Genomic DNA, 15131 nt, shown 5'->3' with positions numbered 1-15131 from the left:
TTGATCACTAATCCCCTAGAGAGAACGCCTTATTTCCATATTTTCACCTTAAAGCATAGGTCCGAAAAATGACAAATTTTCTGGTCGCAGCTTTTCTAGTGCTCCATGGATACTTAGAAAGGGGATCCTTACATCAGGAGAGTTTCTTGTTCATGTAAGTTTTCCTCCCCCTAGAATTGGTGTTCAAGGCTTTACTGCACTATACCCAAAAAAAAAAAAAAAAAAGAAAGGAGAGAGAGAGAGAGAGAGAGAGAGAAGGATTCTTAAAAGCGAACGCGGTATAGAAATAATATACATTCTCTTTTGCTACTGAAAATAATCTAGAGGAATAGACTTAAAAGCAGTTGTTTAGGTTTTTGTAGACGTTCCAAATATTTCCCATTTTCCACGTCTGTCTTAGTGGAGTAGTAGTGTGATATGGACAACTTAGATGGGCAATTTTTTTTTTTTTTTGTTGCTTCTAATTGGTACATGATAATTCAAAAAAGATGCTATATGTTCCAAATGTTACATTATTACTATTTTAGAGGAATAGACTTAAAAGCAGTAATTTAGGTTTTTGTAGACGTTCCAAATGTTACATTATTACGATTTTATTTGTTAATAACAATCAATTACAGAGAGGTCTCATGGCGCTTGCTGATGTTGAGGGAGCACAAGTTCATCTTAAGCGATTGACCATTTCACATCACATTTCTAGCTGGGAATCCATTCAGGAGATCTTTATAAGGCATTGCACTCGGCAACTTCTTCATGAAATGTACAAGGTAAAATGTAAATAATGCATGAAAGCTTAATAATTATAAACAATTTTTAATCCCTTTACCAGATGTTTAATTGAGGCAATATATTGGTTTGAGCGTTTCACCTTTCTTGAACCTGATATTTAATCTCTAGCTTTGGTTGTAAACCATTTTGAGTTGCAGGTTCTTTTTTTCAGTGGTTTTCAACCTCAAATGATAAAGTTACGTAAAACTATAAACTCAAATCCAACTACTGCTGAACTTTCTAAAATATCTAGCAGAGAGCTCCCAAATTTTATTATAGTTTTGTTTAACTGTTGCCTTGAATCAGTCAATCCTAAAATGTGATGAATACTTATTTAACACAGGGCTCAGGGGTCTTATTTTGTTTCTATTTCATCTGTCATAGCAACGTGGATAATTGGATCAATTGCTTGGGCAAAGGAAGCAAAAATGAGAAAATGCATGACTTAATGTTATTCGAATAGCATTGTAGTTTCTACTATTGCATTCTTGGGAAGTTGATTATCAGTTACATGGAAACCGATAGGGATATTAAGCATTCTATATCTCCATAATTCAATGTGAGCAGCGTGCTAGATTGGTCTCACCTTAGTTAGTCTAGATGTTAATCTAATTATTTTAGCATTTCAGAAGAATCAAACAATTATAAACAGTATTTTAGACATAAATCTGATTCTTTTTAACAATTCAGAATAAGAATCTAACAATTATAAAACCTTTTCAATATGGTGAAGTTCATCAGTTTGACATTTTAAGCATTCAGTCTTGATCATTATGCAAAATTCTGTTTATGTGGACTCAAATAGCAGTCTTTTATTGTTGGCTTCAGACTGCTTGGTTTTTTAGTAAAGTCAGTACTTGTAAGTATATGTCTCTGTGGTTAAGATTATAATACATCTTAGCCACACGCATGGATTATTTGTTTCCATTAAGAGGGCAAACAAGTGTGCTATCTAATTCTTTCAACTACAGGTATTTGGCTCTGCTGGTGTCATAGGTAACCCCATGGGATTTGCAAGGACTCTTGGGCTTGGCATCAGAGATTTCTTATCAGTACCTGCCAGAACCATTTTCCAGGTAAAACTTATTCCAATTGGTTGAAATGTTCCCCCACTTTCATCGTGTTGAGGATTAACAATTCCATTGACAGAGCCCTACTGGATTGATAACTGGTATGGCACAAGGCACCACTAGTCTTTTAAGGAACACAGTCTATGCTGTAAGTGATGCTGCTACGCAATTCAGCAAAGCCGCGCACAAGGTAATTCTACATCTAATAACATCTGTATAATTTCTTTTATTTTTATTGAGGAACGAGAAATTTTGTTATAATATAAGGGACAGTAAATGGAAAGGCAGGGGAATTGTTCGTAGACGAATTTCACAAATTTTATTTAATTTAAACGTCTCTTTGCAGGGTATTGTTGCATTTACATTCGATGACCAGGCGGTTTCCGGGATGGAACAGCTACAAACGGGCGTTGCATCACATTCTAAAGGCGTGATAAATGAAGTTTTAGAGGTATTCCTAGTCATTATTGAAGAAATTGCGGAATTATTCTTCTTGAATTGAAAAGAGATTTACAACCTAATATATAGCTAACCGAGTGGCTGGCATCCCAGTCCACCAAAGTAGGAAACTGAAATTCCTTTTAATTAGGAATCCCAACAAAACAGGAAAGTGAATAAATCACAATAACTAATTCGGAAAAATCAGAAACTAAATCTAAACCTAATCTTTTCTAAATAAAGAAAGTAAATAAACTTCCTTGCTTTACATAAGGGTCGATACCCTTTTCTACAATTATCAACCAAGTCTCATGACAAATTTCATTCTTGAGATCTTTGATGTGAAGGATGAACAAATTTATATGTTTCACTATAGAACATATCCTAGAAGTTCTCAAGACTCGTTTACCATTATATAACTCAATTGTTTTGACCTTTTTCTTCCAGGGACTCACTGGTCTCCTTCAATCACCAATTAAAGGAGCTGAGAAACATGGTCTCCCTGGTGTATTATCGGGTAATTGATTGCTATTTCCCCCCCTCCCTCCTCTCAGAATTGAGTGCTAGTATGGATCACTTAGGAGACGTTTGGTTCATGGATTAGAATCATAAGATTAGAACTATTTTCGATTTACGTGTATTTTTTGTGAGAGAAAATACTGTAGCGAACCATGAATCATGATTCGAATCGGGGTATGAATCCCCCAACCAAACAACCCTTTAGAATTGTGCCTTATTTTATTTATGATCATCAAATCCTATGAAGAGACAATATATGTTTTTGAGATGACAGATGGTCAGTGGCAATTGCATAGCTTTTAATTGTTTCTCTTGTGATATCATGTCTACGGCTCAGGCATAGCATTAGGTGTTACGGGTCTTGTGGCAAAGCCAGCTGCTAGTATTCTTCAAGTTACTGGAAAAACTGCTCAGAGCATCAGAAATCGGAGTAGACTATACCAGATGGCACGACAAAGATTCAGGGTCCGTTTTCCAAGGCCTCTCAGCAGGGAAGCTCCTCTCAGACCCTACTCTTGGGAAGAAGCTCTTGGAACATCTGTACTTGCAGAGGCCGGTGATGGCGTGAAGCTCAAGGATGAGGTCTTGGTCGCATGCAAGGCACTTAAACAAGCTGGTAAATTTGTCGTCATCACTGAGAGGCTCATATTAATTGTGAGCTGCTCCCGCTTAGTGGACTTGGGCAAGCCCGAGTTTCGAGGTATTCCTGCTGATTTGGAGTGGGTAGTAGAGTCAGAAATCGGTTTAGAAACTGTAATGCATGCTGATAGTCATCAAGGAGTGGTTCACATTGTCGGAAGCAGTTCAGATACGTTATCGCGGCAAAATCAGCGGGCAAAAGGAGGTAGTGGAACGTCTGTGCGTTGGAATAGTCCTACTCTCCCCCTCATTCAAACTAACTTGGAACTAGAACACACAGAAGATGCGGAGAACTTGTTAGAGATTTTGTCGTCTGCAATTGAACGGGGAAAGAATCAAGGCTGGGGCCGCAGATATCTTTTGCACCGAAGTGGTATCAAGTAGGCCAGTGAAGTAAAATATCTATTCCTAACATGAATTCATTATGGCAACACGGTCTACTCACCAATTTTGTATAAAATTTTCTTTGAAATAAAGTCGAGATTCAGAGTAGGGCTTGCCTATTGCATGCTTCGAAGAACTGAATTTCTTCACGGAGTGTGATAGACTAGACTACCATCGATCCACACATGCATACAAGAAACGTGGTGAGGATATTTGGTCATTTCTGCATGTTGGTGGACTGATTGAATTCCTATCACGAAAGAGCAGCCTTTGAACCATGCCATAAATAAACCCTATGGTCACAATGTGAATTTATTTTTCCTCCTTTTTTTCTGTTTATATATATGATGTAATTGAGGAGCTTAATTATATAGCTCCATTGCTATCGAAAGTCATTCATTATGTACAGAAAATAAGAGTAGATAGGCCTTTGGTTTCCTAGTTTTTGAAATCCGATTCTATTAATCTGTACGTTGTACATTATATTACATCCTATTAAATGCCAAAAATGGGAAATATCAAAATAGTTGCTCATCTCTAGGTTGAGGTGGTTTTTCCCAGTCCCTGTTTACTCGATTTGGCTATCTATTCTGACATGCTGATGCTACCCCAGTTATAAGCTGAAAATGGGCGCAATATATATATATTATATAATATACATATATAAAAAAAAAAACAACTCATTCGCAACTGGTTGAGTTGCTTTTTACTAATTGTCCCTGTTCACTTGATTTGGTTATCCGCTCTTATCTAATGTTATATTATTGTATACCACAGCTGATAAGTACGAAAGAATCTGACAAATTCTGGATAGATTTATGAATAACACATTTTACATTGATAGTAAATTTTGAATTAACTCTCGTAAAAGATTTACGAGTAGAATTAAATAATGTTTTTCTTATAGTAGTAAAGTTAATATAATTTAGTAACAGTAAATTATGAATTTACTTGTAAGTTTAGGGTTTATGGAGGAACATAATCAACATATATTATATTTTAATTATAAATCTTGCACTTATCATGTAAATTTAGGATTTATAAATAAACACAATGTGTTCTAAATTTCTAATTTTCTAATGATAAATTCAAGATTTACCATACAGTAACTCCAACATAACTAAAAAATAAAAAATAAAAAATAAAAAGATAAAAGATAAATTGAAAATTGAAAAAAGTCAAAATATAAAAAGCCTATTAATTTCTATACACTAGTGAATTAATTATTTACTAACATAAATTTTAAATGTATACCTATTTCTTACCGTCTCTCTTTCTTACTTCTTGTCACTCTTCTTGTCGCATTGGGGAAGAGAGACATATTTCTTAAAAGTGTATCGATCCAAATTTTTATCATTTATTTTTTATTAATAACCTTTTTAATCAAACAACTATACTAACAAAAAAATATTAATAAAAAATAAAAAATAAAAATCCAAGTTAATACACTCTTAAGAACAAGTTCTGTAATTTTCTCTTAGAATAAAAAAATGCAGGATAACGCTCCATAGAACACGGACGATAATTTCACTCTCACTCGAATCATGTGGTATTTTTCCTGCTTGGATTCTCTCATAATAAATTTCTTCCATTATGAGATTTAAACGAAGATTAAATGACAACTATAATACAGCAACAAGAGAGGAGACAGAGATGAAACAAATATGGCAAAAAAAGGACATTCAGACGGATACACTAAACAAAAATTAATAGGAACAGCCACCACCCGGCCCTTCTACAAATACAAAAATAGCCCTGTTCTTTATTTGGAGCCAAAATGCCGAGAAAGATTCACCTTCCATGCTTTACATTTATCCAAGTCAGTCCCCCCAAAAAATCCAACCCCACCATACCAGCAGGTCCGCCTGCAATCAGATCGCAGAAATAAAGTATGGACCTATTTTCATCGGTTTTTGCCTGCAATAGATGGAGAACAAGCAAAAGCAGAATGACTGCAAATCAATTATATGTTGCAGCCCTGGCCTTAGGAGGTATGTAAAAGGAATTGCCGTAGTCGATAGGTGTGTGCATCAAAGGGTTCCATCTATCGAAGATTAATCGACCCCCGCGGCCAATTCTTCCGCGAAATTTACATGGTTGTGGAGAAACTTCATCTTTTGTTGAAGGCTCTGGGGGTAATGAGATGCCAGCAGCTGCCAGCTTTTCTGGAACTAGAGGTCTCGTGAACAACAATACTGGTTCAAGGGGATCCTGCATTAAGCACACCCAATGACAATTCAGATTCCAGGGTTTTTTTTCTTTGTTGAAAAAATTCAGGGGTAAACGTGATGCTTATACAAGCAATCAGAGATTCAAATTAGACAGGAAAAGAATAAGTGAATACCATTTTATGAAGCCATCCTTGTGGCACTTGACGCCGCCTAAACTCTTGCTTCACATGTCCAGTGGGTACCAAAACTAAGTTGGGTTCCACCAAGGGCTGATTTGGGATTGCAGAAGGCCGTGTACCAGGACGGCTGTTCGCAATTGCAATGTCATCTGAATCTACAAATTCTTCCTCACTCGAACCAAATTTGCAAGTTGATGGTGGGAATCCAGAAAGGGCCAAGCCATCTTCCATAAGCTCCGTTTCATGCTGGAATTGATGAGAAAGCACGCACCATACAAAACAGTTTTTAAATTATACCAAATTTAAACCACATGGCTATTTCAAAATTTGTTTTTGCTCTCATGCTTATGCTAACTCAAAGATCCCGTGGGCTTGAGTAGAAATTCGAACCACCACATACTAAAATGTACAAGTTCGAACCACCTTAATAATAACCATTTCAGAAGGCATACAAAATCTAGTGCTACAATACGATAATTCCAGTAGTACATTTTCCAAGGTTATATGTAAAAGATAAATCTTTAGGATCGTTTTGTTTTAATTGCCATCAAATCTTCAAACCATAATGTAAGCATGAAAGAATTCTTTTTTATTGCCATCAAATCTTACAAACGACAACATAAGCATGAAACAGAGATTCCTAACTTGCATGAAAACAATGCTTCTGATACAATATCTCCAGTTGTATATTTTAAAACGGTACATGTAAAAGTGAAAGCTTTAGGATCATTATGTTTTTTGCCACAAAAGAGAATAATAAAAATATGCATACCTTATATTTCATTTGGATCCTTTGAAGACTAACTTCAGCTTCCATGACTTCTCTCTTTTTCTCTTCTCTCTGCACATGTTACATAGCAGAAATTAGAGCTTTTCAACCAACACAATTCTATTGATGAGATGAGGGAATAAACAAATAAAATCAGGAGGACCTTCCTTTTCTTCTTTCTGAGGATCCCTCATCCTCTTTCCTTGTAATTGATTAACTAACTACCAATGAAAAGGGTTTTTCTTATTTAAAAAACAAAAAAAAAACAAAAAAAAACAAAGAACAAAAAACAATCAGGAGGACCAAAAATACTCCCCCTCAAAAGAAGAGACAAAAAGACCACAGAAACAAAGAAAACAAAATTACAAACTGTCTTCCAGGTTCCAACTTAACAGGAAAGACATCCCCAAAAATTTTTTTTTTTTTTTTTTTTTTTATAAGAGTAAATTACTTATATTGATAAAATCAATTACAACGGAAAGAAGACAAGGCATCCTCAGAGACAAGAGAAAAGCCAAACAGAAAAAACTAAAACTAAAATAAATATACATAATATATATATATATATTTCCCTAGGAAATATTTCCATTTTTTTAATAAGAAACAGTAAGCTTTCTTAAATCAAAAATAATTTACGAACAAAAGTTTCAAGATGAAGGGAAAAAAAAAAAAACTGAATCAAGATCCCAGGAAATCTTTCCAATTCAACACAATCAATGAGGGAAAAATTGACTGATTTAAGACAGCCCAAGGCCAGAATGAACTTAACTAAGACTTCGGATTTAGAAAGAATTCTAATATTCCTTGGCAACCAAATTATCCAGCAATGAACCTTACAAACTCCCAACAAATCACAAAGGTAGTAAAGCAGCAAAACATCTAGAAGTAAGAGCAACCCGTGATAAACTTTAAACCTGAACTAAAGAATTTCGGAATTTCATCTCCACCCTGCAATGAAGAAACAAATTATCTAAAGTCTCTTCAATACGCTTACACAGAAAACACCAAGATGGAGAAATTGCAGACATGATCATCTCCTTCAGAACATGTCATACGTATTGATCTTACCATGACTTATAAGGAAGCCCACCTACACCTACAACCCGATTTTGTATTAAATTCGAATATGCTTAAGTTGCTCTTTGGGTGACCAACACTGAAATTCTACCATGAGTTCAGTTTACCACTAAGCATCAGCCAAGCAGATACTTGAATTCCCCATGATTTTTACGCCAAAAAAACTTGGTTGTCAGCCTAAGAAGAGATGAGCCAATCTGGTTTATTCTGCACTCTGCCCTCTACTTGCTGAATCTTATACACATTTATTATCTCCTTTCTCTATGGGCCATCACCACATCTGCCAGCCATCCATGATGTCTCCCCTGAAATAACCAAGATAGAATCTTTAGAGTTTTAAGATCTAGGAGTCTTCTTTTGGTCACCTCCTCAAATCTCTTGACGCTTTGATCTTTCTCTAATCTACCTTCCATGTCCCATCAACTCCATCCCCATCTGCCAGTACAACCAAAAGGAACATCAATATCTTCAGTCCCAGCTCCAGATTGAATCTTCAAACTCCATGAAGTTCCTGCCATTATTGTGCTGTTCCGTACCAACAAGGATGAATTATTCCCAACTTCCTTAATAAGTTCAACGCACCATGACTGTCAAGAACTGCAAAATTTGTCTTCCATATGACCAATATCCACCCCCTTAATAGTGATGAAGATAACTTGCAACTTTACTCCACGTAAGGCTAACAGTATATGATCCGTCCAATTAACAACCTAAGAAATTAAAACTTTCTGTTCTATGAAATCTGTGTGTGGATGACTGTATCTACATGAGTTCATGGCTCCAGGTTCAGTTCCTATCTAACTTGGCAATGAGAATTTGAAGCAAGAATAAAAATTCTCCTCCATCATATGACAACATATAAATGTGTGAGAAAATTTGAATAAAGTACAGATACCTTAATTAAGGCTTCAAGCAACGTCTTTGCTTGGTCCAGGTTACGCCTAACCTGCAAAGGTCAATTTCAGCAGAACGTTATTGTTAATGTCAATTTCAGCAGAAAGTTTTTTTTTTTTTTTTCCCTTTACTAGGAACAAAATGAAAATAACATAAAAGTGAAAGAAGCACCAACCTGGCGAAGCTTTTCAAATGATTGCACATTGTTCTCCCTTCTTTGCATCTAAAAGAAAAACAATAACAAAAGCTACTCATCAACAAAACAGCATATGCATTTATGTTTACATATAAGTTCACAACAGAAAAATTTGTGACCAAAAGCCAAAAGCAAGCATATATGAATTGTCACCTACCCTTCTTGTGTGTAGTCTATGAGCCTTCTCCCTTGGCCTAAAGACATTGTACGGATTGGTGTCATTAACAGGTGGAGGAGGCTGTACCCAAAAAAAAAAAAAATACCAAGGCCATTAAAGGGTGATTCAAACAGTGCTCAACGCATTGGCAAACTAATTCGAAAAAACATGAGGAAGATAGTTTAAAATTACACACGGGTTATCAAATCTTTGTTAATGCAAAGATCTACCCATAATGCAAAACTTATATGGCAAAAAGGATTTAAAAAGAACCTGCAAACGCCGTAGAATAGGCTTTTGCCACCGTTCACGCTGCACAAAACAAAAGGCTACATCAATAACCAGTATTTACAGGAAGAGAAGACTCGATTAACCATATTAAATAGAAAGACAATCCATTTAGATACCAAACATAGACAACACGAATTCACACATCTTTTTCTCTCCGTAGCCTTGTGAAACACAATCTTCTCCATTCAAGTGAACATGTACATGGATGAGGGAGGAGAAGGAGATGCTTATAAAGGTTATCGCATTAGACTCATGAGTGCAGCCTTACAATCAGAAACTCAAGTTGCTGATATTTTTTATTGTTTTTAATTAATTGTGTTTAATTTGTTCCTCTTTGATTTTTTTTTTTTTTAATTTTATGGAAAAGAAACGAAAACATTTAAGTAATGGAAAAACTATGTATAAACAAAAGGTGGAAGAGTTATCCTCCAAAGAATTAAAACTAAGCTACAAAACGGGTGCCCAACTCCTAAAAAGATTGGAGAAGAGCAAGCTCCTAAAATCTCTTTCCTTATGGATCCAAATAGCTACCCAAAATTTGACTTTATCCGAAATAAAAATGCTATCCTCCTCCCTTCCCACAGAGATTCGGTGGTTTCTCTCCAACCAGACAGCCCAAAAAATAGCTAAACAGCCACTCTACTCGAGTAATTTCTTCTAAAACCTGATCTAAAACAGAGGGATTCTTGCATAATTCTTTGCAAGATCTAGGAAAGACCTAGTAAATCCCAAGCACCCTAATCATCCAACACCATATCTCATAGGTGTAAGGACAGTAAAAACAGATGATCAGTTGATCCACTGCTGTCCTTACAGAGAACACACCAGCCTGGGGACAGTGAACTAAACGGTTTCCTATGCTGCATTGAGACATGAGTATTCAGCTTATCAAGGACTAGTAACCAACAAAATACTTGAACTAGGGCCGGCAATATGGGTCACAACTCGAAAACGATACGAATTTCACGGGTTAGGGTTGAGAAAAAAGAGGTTCGGGTCAGAATTGGGTCGCCCTGAAATTGTCACGAAAAATACTTGTCAATTTCGGGTTGGACCCGCCTAACCCAAACACGACACAAAACTCGTAAAAAACTAAAAAATACATATTTTTCATTACATATTTTTGATTTTATTATGAACTTGTGATATCATGATAGTTATACTCAAAATCTTATACTACTATTTGCTTATTTCAATAGATGTCATTGCATTTTAGTGTGTTATGAATTTGAAGTTATTCTAATATGTAAAAAACTAAATAAAAGTATACAATTTTTGTGTCAATTTTGGGTTCACGGGTCAATTTCATGTCACGAGCCATTTTCGTGTCGTGTCGTGTCAACCCGCAAAGTGATTGTGTCGTGTTCGTGTTGCGGTTTTTAAAAAATTTCGTGTCACGGGTCGTGTTCGAGTTGCTGCAAATTTAAAAAGAAATGATCAAAACACGTCACGTGACACGAATTGACACCCCTAACTTGAACCTTCGATGGAACACAGGTAAATGATATTCAAAAACTCAAAGTTGGGGAAATCGGAACTATCCACCAAAGAAGAGAAAAAAGACGAGACAGAAAACAACCTGGAACTCTCTAACTGCTAAACCCTACTGTCCGAGATCCCTCCCCAGATGATGTTTTTAATTTTGACTTTTTAAGAGGATACCTTATCCTCTTTTCCTTGTATAGTGTGTCATCAATCATTTCATACATCAATATAAGGATAAGTTTCTTGTAAAACAAATATATATTATTAGGTAGAAAGGTCAAAGAGTCTATTGTTACATATCTTCTCAGCATTTTCTAATATGTTATGAGAGTTGGTGCTTTTCAAAAACAATTAATAAAAGTACTCATCCAAATCTACAATAGAACAGAACAAACTATACCAATTTAACAGTTTCTAGTTACCGAATCATTTGCAAGGACTATAACTGTCTCCAGCTAACCCAATTGTATGGGACCTACATTATGTACCTTCTCTTTCCAATAATTATAAGCAGACTGGATAACAGCATATCTTATGTTCTGAGCTTGAGCTTGTAGAGCCTACATCATCAAATGGATATAAGGTCAAGTTAGATATAACTTCAACAAATAATTCCACAAAGCCAAAGCTCAAGTGCTCAACAATCTCAAGTACCAAAACCACATCAAAGAACCATTTGGCTAGATAAAAATCAAGATTGTAGTATGAAGCTGAATGCATAATAACATTGGTTAAAAACTGCAATATCACCTCCATAGCAAAATCGAGCTGCAGAAGAACAGGGATTGGCAAACCAAGAGTAGGCGTTATTACTCCAGCCCTTTCTCGTGCCTTATGATCCAAAACTTCCAACTTGAAAAGAAGGCCCTCGAACCTGCAACCGGACCTCTTCATTACATAAAATCAAAGCAAGGATGACATGCCAATGCCCACATAGTCGTCAAGGTCTTAATTTACAATTAAGGTCAATGAAAATACCATATCAAAGATAGTCCAGGAAAACATCGATAATTAGCTCAAAAAACCAATTTTTTTACCTTTTCTTTAATGAGAAATAGAAATGGTATCAAAATGCAAAGATCATAAAACAAGGAAACAGGCGAGACAACAAGGAAACCTGAGCCTTATAAAAACATAAACCATAAATTGCACTGAGTCTAGTAGAAAGAAAAAGCAGTTCCTAGATCGATTGTTATAGCTTTTTCGAAGTTTCTTCAAAACACCAAATTTCTTAAAAGAAACATTGAATTTACCTAATCTTGTGACTATAGTACTTTATATACCCACCATAAGACACGTTTGCTCAACTGAACATACAATATCCCAAATGATCAAAAGGGCAAGTAACTATAATTCAATAAACTTGGAAAAGCACACTACAGCAAAAGGATACTAAAAAAATGCTTACCTATCGGGTGCAAGAATCTTGCGGTCTCTGTTGAATTCCTCAAGCCAATCCTCGTCTTCATTGTCAAGGTCGTACTCGATAAACTCTCCCAACTCCGCCCGAGCTGCGAAACGGAAATTCAAATGCAAAAATTACTCAGAACTGATAAAATTTACGCGGAACACAATCAAAAAGAAAGAATGTATGCATAAATATATATATATATATGAAAGAAAGAATGTATAGAATGGTGACCTCCGCGGGCACGCAAGTAGGAAGTGGGCTGAGAGAAGGTGCGGGAGTAGTCTCTCTCGTAGGTGTCGACGACGACGAACTGAGGAGTGGGGATTGGCTTGGAGGAAGGCTGGAGGTTGTGGTGGGATTCATTGTCGTCAGCGATGGCGGCGTGACGGAGGAACTGAGAATTGCGGGTGGAAGACGAAGTTGGGGCGTCGTCGTCCTCGAAATCCTTGACGGACTTCACAATCGGAAGCTTCTTGTGAATGTCCAATGGCCGAGGCCTTATCGACAGCCTGCTCATTCTTCTTCTTCTTCTTCTTCACTTTGTCTCATCGAATCTTCAAAACCCTAGACTTCTTTCCATTACCCAATTCCTTGCTCTTCTGATCTTCTTCCAGTTTGCTCCAACTTCTTCTTCTTCTTCTTCTTAGGGCTTGCTCTTCTGATCTTCTTCCAGTTTGCTCCAACGAAGAAAACCAAAAATCACTTGTAAAAGTTCGGTTTTTAAATTCCTGCACTTCGCACTCTTTTAGGTTGTGTTTGGTCGGGGGTAATGGTTAGGAATGGACATAGGAAATGTAATCAGTATTTATTTTTTTTCTCAATTTTCATTCTATTGTTGAAATGACTATTCCATTTCCACCGAATGAATCGAAATTACCTGCGTGTTCGGAGCCGTTTTGGAAAAAGGTTTTTATGTATTTCGAAAAGTAAAAAATGAGAATGAAAATAAAATGACGTTAGTAAGATTGTGTTTGAAATTAATCACGTTTTTATTTTTAACATTTAAAATAAATAAAAATATTTTTAAAATGACGTTTGGCGCAATAAAGATAAAAAATGAAAATAATTTTTTAGTTTAATGTAAAATAAAAGAAAAATGAAAAACGACTTTTAGTCATTTTTTAATTTTTGTTTTCGTTTTCTCCTCTCTCGAGCAAAGAGAAAGAAAGAGAGACATTAATTGATTTTTTCTACTGAAAATAATCTCTTGATAAAACTACCAAACACATTTTTAAAAATGATTTCTGTCTGATATTGAAAACGTTTTCATTTTTATTTTCATACAAAAAATAAAATCATTTTGGAACGAATTCTAAACACACCCTAAATGTTTTCAAAATAAAAACAGTGATAATGGTTTTTGTGAATGAATTAAAAAACGATTAAAAGTTGTTTTCATTTTTCTGTTTTCATTTTTTAATACTTATCAACAATATTATAGTATATTGATTAATAAATACGATTTCACTTTCTTATTATACTCAAAATAATTTCTTAAAAAATCACGTAATTTTAGAATCGGTCTCATAATAATTTTTAAAACAATCTCATTTTTATTTTTTATTGAAAGCAAAATTATTTTAAAATTAATTCTAATCGCACCTTACATTTTCATTTCCCATCTCAATTTATCTTTCCTTAATTAAAGATAAGGGTATATTGGTCAAATCAGAGTTAATTCCATTTCTTTACTTAATTATAATCAAAGTAATCATATTTAGATATGGACTCAAATATCTAAACCAAACAAAGGAGTTTCTTCTTTGTATTATGTTTCTATTGCCATTTTATTTTTATTGTCATGCCAACCGTTCAATAATGCAACCAAACGCAACCTTACGGAATTCTATTTCTTCACCTCCCAGGTTTTAACAAGCAAGAGGAATTAAAGTTGAGGTATACACCAAACCATTCAAACTAAACAAATTAAACCAAATTAAACAAATTAAACCAAATTAAATCAGAAAAAAATAAAATCAAAACAATTAATAATCAGTTTAGTTTGATTTAAAATTTTTAAAAAACCAATTAAATTAGTTTGATTTGTGATTTTACCCCTAAAAAAACAACCCAAACCAAACCAAACCAATTTATATCTATATAACTTTTCTAAAATTATATATATCTCATATATCTATAATTTATTTCTATTTAAAAGACTCTTTTATTTTAAAATTAAATGATCGTAATTTTAGAAGTTTCTATCATAACCTATGCATACACGGTATTAACAGTGCCTCCATGATTTACCATCAAGCTCTCTCATTCTCTGCTCCTCTGGATTCTAATCGTGATTTTCTATAAAGCCTTTTTTCTTTGTTAACGTGAATATGATTTTTGTAATAATAAATGTTTTTAATTTGTCTATATTCGTTTTCTTTTATGTATTTAGAAAAACTGAATATCATATTCAATCATGAGTCACAACTTACAACTAATTTTACATAAATATATCATAATTTAATTGCTTTGACTTCATTTTGTCTTTAGAAGTAAGAGAGAAAGAGATAAAAGAACACACAAAATATTAGTACCAGTTATGCTTGAGACTTGAGAAGAAGTTGTAAAATATTAGTTCAAACTAATTAGAAAAACCAAACCAAGCCAATTGCAATCGGTTTGACTTGGATTAGATTAAATCCCTCAATTAATTTGGTTTGATTTGAAGATCGCTAAACTAATT

General features: G+C 34.7%; 2 protein-coding genes across 2 annotated transcripts in view; one reads left to right on the top strand and one right to left on the bottom strand.

Annotated features, from left to right (window-relative positions):
- The window catches only part of LOC21393752, a 38945-nt gene extending 34567 nt beyond the window's left edge, over positions 1-4378 (top strand). Inside the window, exons 42-48 of the mRNA XM_024162813.1 lie at positions 91-154; positions 621-767; positions 1740-1844; positions 1918-2028; positions 2185-2289; positions 2724-2793; positions 3133-4378. Of these exons, the coding sequence (XP_024018581.1) occupies positions 91-154; positions 621-767; positions 1740-1844; positions 1918-2028; positions 2185-2289; positions 2724-2793; positions 3133-3818 (1288 nt within the window). The 3' untranslated portion in view covers positions 3819-4378. The remainder of the gene's footprint in view (positions 1-90; positions 155-620; positions 768-1739; positions 1845-1917; positions 2029-2184; positions 2290-2723; positions 2794-3132) is intronic.
- Positions 4379-5373: 995 nt separating this feature from the next.
- Positions 5374-13295, bottom strand: LOC21393751. Its single transcript, XM_024162676.1, has 11 exons — positions 12680-13295; positions 12446-12548; positions 11788-11911; positions 11526-11597; positions 9535-9573; positions 9262-9342; positions 9084-9131; positions 8910-8960; positions 6941-7009; positions 6163-6414; positions 5374-6029 (listed from the first exon to the last, which is right to left on the bottom strand). The coding sequence occupies exons 1-11, from the start codon at positions 12963-12965 to the stop codon at positions 5778-5780; spliced, it is 1377 nt and encodes a 458-aa protein (XP_024018444.1). The 5' UTR covers positions 12966-13295; the 3' UTR covers positions 5374-5777.
- Between the last annotated feature and the right edge of the window lie 1836 nt (positions 13296-15131).

This window comes from Morus notabilis, unplaced genomic scaffold (genome assembly GCF_000414095.1).
Source record: "Morus notabilis unplaced genomic scaffold, ASM41409v2 Scaffold1289, whole genome shotgun sequence".
Classification (NCBI taxonomy): Eukaryota; Viridiplantae; Streptophyta; class Magnoliopsida; order Rosales; family Moraceae; genus Morus; species Morus notabilis.
Note: the sequence above shows the minus strand (reverse complement) of the source record. Positions and strands in the feature narration are given on the sequence as shown.

Coding starts and splice junctions, on each gene's coding strand:
- LOC21393751 (XM_024162676.1), bottom strand. CDS start 12,965: ATGAGCAGGCTGTCGATAAGGCCTCGGCCATTGGACATTCACAAGAAG. Junction 9,574..11,525: donor ATAATTATTGGAAAGAGAAG/GTACATAATGTA, acceptor TGTTTTGTGCAG/CGTGAACGGTGGCAAAAGCC. Junction 7,010..8,909: donor TGCTTGAAGCCTTAATTAAG/GTATCTGTACTT, acceptor TAACATGTGCAG/AGAGAAGAGAAAAAGAGAGA.